The sequence below is a fragment of the Belonocnema kinseyi genome, chromosome 1, assembly GCF_010883055.1.
Source record: "Belonocnema kinseyi isolate 2016_QV_RU_SX_M_011 chromosome 1, B_treatae_v1, whole genome shotgun sequence".
NCBI classification, from domain to species: domain Eukaryota; kingdom Metazoa; phylum Arthropoda; class Insecta; order Hymenoptera; family Cynipidae; genus Belonocnema; species Belonocnema kinseyi.
Genome location: NC_046657.1, coordinates 159,439,034 through 159,445,207, shown reverse-complemented (window position 1 = coordinate 159,445,207; position 6,174 = coordinate 159,439,034). Strand labels below are relative to the sequence as shown.

At 21.3% G+C, this 6,174-nt stretch overlaps 1 protein-coding gene across 1 annotated transcript in view; it reads left to right on the top strand.

Annotated features, from left to right (window-relative positions):
• The window catches only part of LOC117172938 (methylcrotonoyl-CoA carboxylase beta chain, mitochondrial), a 38,877-nt gene that overhangs the window by 30,543 nt on the left and 2,160 nt on the right, over window positions 1-6,174 (top strand). The window contains exon 7 of the mRNA XM_033361282.1: window positions 3,804-3,889. Coding sequence (XP_033217173.1) covers window positions 3,804-3,889 — 86 coding nt within the window. The remainder of the gene's footprint in view (window positions 1-3,803; window positions 3,890-6,174) is intronic.

Genomic DNA, 6,174 nt, shown 5'->3' with positions numbered 1-6,174 from the left:
ATAAATAAAATAAATAAAATAAATAAAATAAATAAAATAAATAAAATAAATAAAATAAATAAAATAAATAAAATAAATAAAATAAATAAAATAGATAAAATAGATAAAATAGATAAAATAGATAAAATAGATAAAATAGATAAAATAGATAAAATAGATAAAACAGATAAAACAGATAAAACAGATAAAACAGATAAAACAGATAAAACAGATAAAACAGATAAAACAGATAAAACAGATAAAACAGATAAAACAGATAAAACAGATAAAACAGATAAAACAGATAAAATAGATAAAATAGATAAAATAGATAAAATAGATAAAATAGATAAAATAGATAAAATAGATAAAATAGATAAAATAGATAAAATAGATAAAATAGATAAAATAGATAAAATAGATAAAATAGATAAAATAGATAGAATGAATAGAATGAATAGAATGAATAGAATAAATAGAATGAATAGAATGAATAGAATGAATAGAATAAATAGAATGAATAGAATGAATAGAATAAATAGAATAAATAGAATAAATAGAATAAATAAAATAAATAAAATAAATAAAATAAATAAAATGAATAAAATAAGTAAAATAAAATGAATAAATATTTACTTTATATAGATATTTAAACACAAAATTGTTGAAAATTCGAAGTTCGATTCGAGAGGTCCTACGCGATTATTATTTTGTGTGCGCAGTTTTAAATTAAAGTGTAAAATTAATGATTCAATATTTTTGGAATACATAGTTTCTGTTACCTAAAATAATAGAGAAGCAATGACAATATTTTAGATAAGTAATAAAAATTGATGTCTTAACCTCAAAATTAATATATATAAATATAATATTATTTACAATATATACATTATACATAATTGAACCTTTGCATTTTTTAAATTAAAAATACCAATTTTCGATGAAAAATATTGACAAAACTTGATTTTTTTATTATTAGTAGGAATTTCAAATGTAAAACAATAACATAAAATAATAACAAATTTTTCAAGATTATTAAAATTCATTCAAACTTAATGCTTCTTTTGTAAATCACCCGTTTCCGAATAAGAATCTTACATAACCTAAAATTGTTAAAAGGTTGTAAATCTTAATTCAAACTTAATTTTAAAAATATAACAACTTCCTACCAAAAACAATAACATTTTCGAAAATTGGTTAGAAGTTTCTAAATCTAGTTCAAATTATAAAAGGTTTTGTTCGAAAATGCCAATTTTCGACGTAAACGCCAACGTAACATAAAATTAAAAAAAAATATATTCATCTTTGAGATCTAGCGATTTTTAAAGACAAATTTCAATTTTCGACGTAAAACACCAACATAATCTGACATTACTCAAAATTGTAAATTTTATTATTTCAAACAAAAATCATTGTATTGAAATATAATGATTTCTTATTGGAAAATATTAATTTTAGGTGAAACTCACTAACATAACATAAACTTGTTAAAAATTTTGAACTTTTACTATTTTACTGCATCAATATATGGTGTGAAACTCTGACATAATCTATGAGTGTTAAAATTTATGAATCTTCTTTGAAATATATATATTTTTTCAAATTAAAAATACCAATTGCCGGCGAAAAACAAATGCAAAATCTTTAAATTGCTCTGAATTACAAACTTTTAAAAATAAATGAAGAAAATAGTTTATTTATGTAATTATTGTGGAAATGACACAGTGGATTTTTCTAATAGTGTTTATCTGATTTTTTTTCTCGAATAAATTTTGATTAATTATATAGTTATGCCGATGTTTCGGTTTTATTTTAAAAGAATAATTTTAAATTTTCAAGATTTAAAAATGTGGATTAAAAGAATATGGAAAAAAGAAAATGAAAAAAAAATATGAAAAAAGTTCTTAAAATTCATGGGAAATTTTTAAATGATTGTTTTGTAAGGAATTTCAAGAGAAAAAAAAATGATCACAAAATATTTGGAATTATTTCCTAAAATTTTTAAAAAGTGTGAAAGATTTTAAAGCAAAATTTTGCCATATGACATAATCTTAGAAAAAATTTGATTAAGATTAAGAGATATTCAAAAGTTTTGAAAAGATTCAAAAATAATTTAAACTCTTAAAGAATTTTTAAAGGATTTTGTAAAGTTTCACGAAAATAAGACATTTTTCAGGCTGCTAAGAAAAATTAAAATAATTTTTTAATTCGAAAAATTAATTTCAAGGGATTGTTTAAAAAGATTTTAAAAATAGTCAAAGAAGAATCAGCAAGATCTTAAGGCAATTTTTTATTATTTTGTAGAATAAATAAAAAAATGAAGGAAAAATTTGAATAATTTCTAGAAATTAGAAAGTTTAGAAGGTCTGACAAGATTTAAAAAAAACGGATAAATTCAATAAATATTTAGTAGAACGTAAAATAATTTCGGAAGTTTTTAAGAGAATAAACAAATTTTCATAAAATTGCTGGGGAAATTTAGAAGATTGTAAGGTAATTTTTTAAAATTTGGAATGACATTTGAAAATTTTGAGAAAAATTCGTGCCAGTTAAAACTATTTTGAGGAATTTAAGATTTTTAAATAGATTACAAATATTTGAAAACATTTTCAAAAATTTATCAAATATTTCTTGATTCTTTCCCAACTTCTAAAAGTTCTACACATCTTTTAAAAGGAGTCCAAAATTATATATGAAATATTATATATGAAAATTATATTTACATAAATTTATTATAGCACTTAGAAAACTAATTTTCGTTTAATTTGAGACTTGTCAAATATAAAGAAATATTCGTTAATGGTCTTTCTTTAAGAGTGACATACAAATGCAAAAATATTTTAGCTTTATTACAAAGTCTAATTGATTAAAAAAATATCACATTAAAGAGTTCGTTATTTCATTGTCATAGAAAACAATATTTTAGGATTTATCATATTCTTTGTTTGTCATCTATATGTATATTAATTATGTTTATTATATAGTGGCATTATATTTTAAAATAAATTTATTTTATTTAAATTTTAAATTAAATATAAAAAAATTTGTTCTTCATCACTATATTTAAAAGTGTTGGAATATCCGGAGCTAACAGAAAATAACGAAAAAATTAATAACAAAATCATAAATTAGCAAGAAAAATAATTGTGGAATTGTAAAATAAATGAATTGTTAAATTCCCATAAATATTTCCGTTGCTAAAATTTAAAATTTGCAGAAAATAATCAATAAACTAAGAGTTAGTGATTAATTAAACTGTTTACCTTATTTATAATTCTATTAATATCTCATAAATTATTAATCAATTAACTATATTCAGCAGTTCCAAAAATTTCGATAATTAAAATATTTGTGGGAATTTAATAATACGTTTATTTTAGAAGTCGGTCTTGAAGTCGGTGATTTTTAATTTTTGATATTTTTAAATTGGGGTTTTCATTTTTTGTCAATTAAAAATCTTGTCGTTATTTGAAATTTGAAAACTTTTATAATTTGATAAAAAAAAGTGAGTTTCGTTTGAAAATTTACTTTTCTTGTTAATTTGAGGTCTTCTTTGAAACTTGATGATTTTATACTAAAAATTCTTTTTTGAATCTGGTTTTCAACAAGAATAATTGCTAGATTTTCAAGATATATGGTTACACCATTTTTAGTAGAAATTTAATGATTTTTACGTTAACTTTTACAGCAATAAATAAAAGTTTTTAACAAATTATTTTACATGTAATATTATTCTAATGAAAAAATCAGAAAAATTAAAAAATCACGGAAAATTTGTTTTCCCATTAAAAAATAACAGCTTTTTGAATTTTGCTTTGTTCCAGTGGACAAAGGAAGAAGAAGATGCCCTGAAAAATCCGATAATTAAACAGTTCGAAGAGGAAAGCAGTCCTTATTACTCCAGTGCAAGGTAAATATAGTATATATTGTAAATTTACTTCCTAAAATTTTTATTGTCAATACATTTTAATATTATTCAAAAATTTATAAAACATGTGCTTGAAAAGAAAAAGAAAATCTTCCAGATTAGAATCTCATTCTCAACTAAGAATCTATAATAATTGGATTAAATATGGAAAATATACCTGATTGATTATTTTTAACTATTTAATTTTTTTTAAAGATATTTTATGACAGTTTTGAACGATTAATGAAAATTATCCAGGCAAGATAAAGGGAAAAGCTTTTTAATATTTTACATATTAAAATTTTTCCTTTATTTTCAAATTTAATGTATTGTTTATGCTAAACTCTAAAATATACAGGATTTATTCATTTGAAAAGTAATTTTCTAAATTAATTTACATTAAAAAAATGAATATTCAAGCGTAGTCAACATTTTTTTAAATGTTGCTTTCTTTTTAAATTTTGTATAATATTCTGGAAAAATCTGCAAGCTTCCAAAAGCTTTGTATTTTAAATACATAAAATCGATAATATTCTCGAACATCGACGAAAATTCAGAAATATTTCAAAACATTGTGTACTATAAAGGTAATTGTTGTAGAATATACTAGCTTTTATTAGGAGAATTTTGAAGTTTTCAACTTTTCAAAAAAGAAATAATTCTTTTTGAATATTTGAAATCACTAGAGGGTGAAAGAATTTCAAAAAATGACCATATGACCTATAAAATATTTAATTGAAAATATACAATTGTGAAATTTTGTATATTGTTTATAAAGATTCTATAATTTTCCAAGGTATTAGAAAAAATCTAAAAAATTTTTGTTCGATATTCTAGATTATTCTAGAAGAATCTGGAAAAATTGTTAAAAGGCTTCAGAATATTTAGGAATGCTTCAGAATATTTTTTTTTCATTTTTGAAAGTTCTAGAATTTTTGAAAATATTTTAAATAATTTTGAAAGCTGGTAGTATTTTTTGAAATACTGCCTACGATTTTTTTTAATGATTGTGGAAATTTTCTTGCTCTTCTTGAAAATTGTAGAATTTTCCAGCACATGGTGATTTTTAATAATATTAATTTCTAATCATAAATTACAAGATTTTTTAGATACTAACGTTTTTCAATTTTTTTTAGCTTTTTTTACCGGAAATTCAAATTTTAAACAAAAATCATTAGATTAATGTGCAGAATTCCTGAAAATAAAACCAAGAATCAATCGAACAAATTCGAATAATTACTATAAAATGTTCCCATTGAAATTTGAAAAAAAGAGAAGGAAGGGGATTTAGTTGGTTGCCTTTTCATTTTTCTTTCCTCTTTTTTATTTTTTTTCTCCAAGGAGGAAAACTCTTTTCTTTTCTTTTTTAGGAGAAAAAGGTGTGTTTATATATATATTTTTTTTTTCAAATTTCAATAGGAACATTTTATGATGATTGTTCAAATTTAGTCGATGGATTCTTAGATTTTGAAGATTCATAATTGTTGAAAATTTCTGTTGCTTGACTGACGTTATATATCGAAAAATGGTATTTTCAAACAAAAGTAATTATAATTGGAACAAGATTCGGAATCTTTAAAAAAAATTGCATTATGTTCATGTTTTCCATGGGAAATTCGTTTTAAAAAATTTGATTTCAAAGAAAAATCACAACTTTTCAACAATTTTTGGCTATGCTGGCGTTTACACCAGAAAATGTCATTTTTATTTATAAATCATTAAATTTATTTTAAAAAAATGTTTTTTTTTTTGCAAAATTGAGGTTAATCGGTTTTCAATATAGATTTCAAAGAAGATTTACATTTTGTTGAATAGTTTCAGGCTTTATTGATCGTTTATCAAATAAAATTGCTTATTTAAAAAAAGTCATTAGATTTTGAAGAAGATTTACAATTCTAAACAATTTGATGTTATTTTATTGTTTTTTGTCAGAAATTATTAGTATTTGCAATACAAAAATTGTTAGATTTAAAGTAATGTTTACAATTGCCAACAAATTTAGGTCATTTTTGGTTTGTTTCACCTAAACTTGGTATTTTTAAACAAAAAATATTTAGAATTAAATTCAATTATTTTTATTTACACTAATTTTTATTTTTATTAAAAAAAAACATTAGATTTCAAAGAAGATTCATAATTTTTTACGAAATATTAAGTTATATTAGCATTTCATATCGAAAATTGGTATACGACGATCCAGCAAAAGCCTCGTGGACCCTAAGAACACGGAGCGACCCAAGGACAACCGCCTTCTGCATTTTCCCCGCAAGTGTTCTAGCATATTGTTG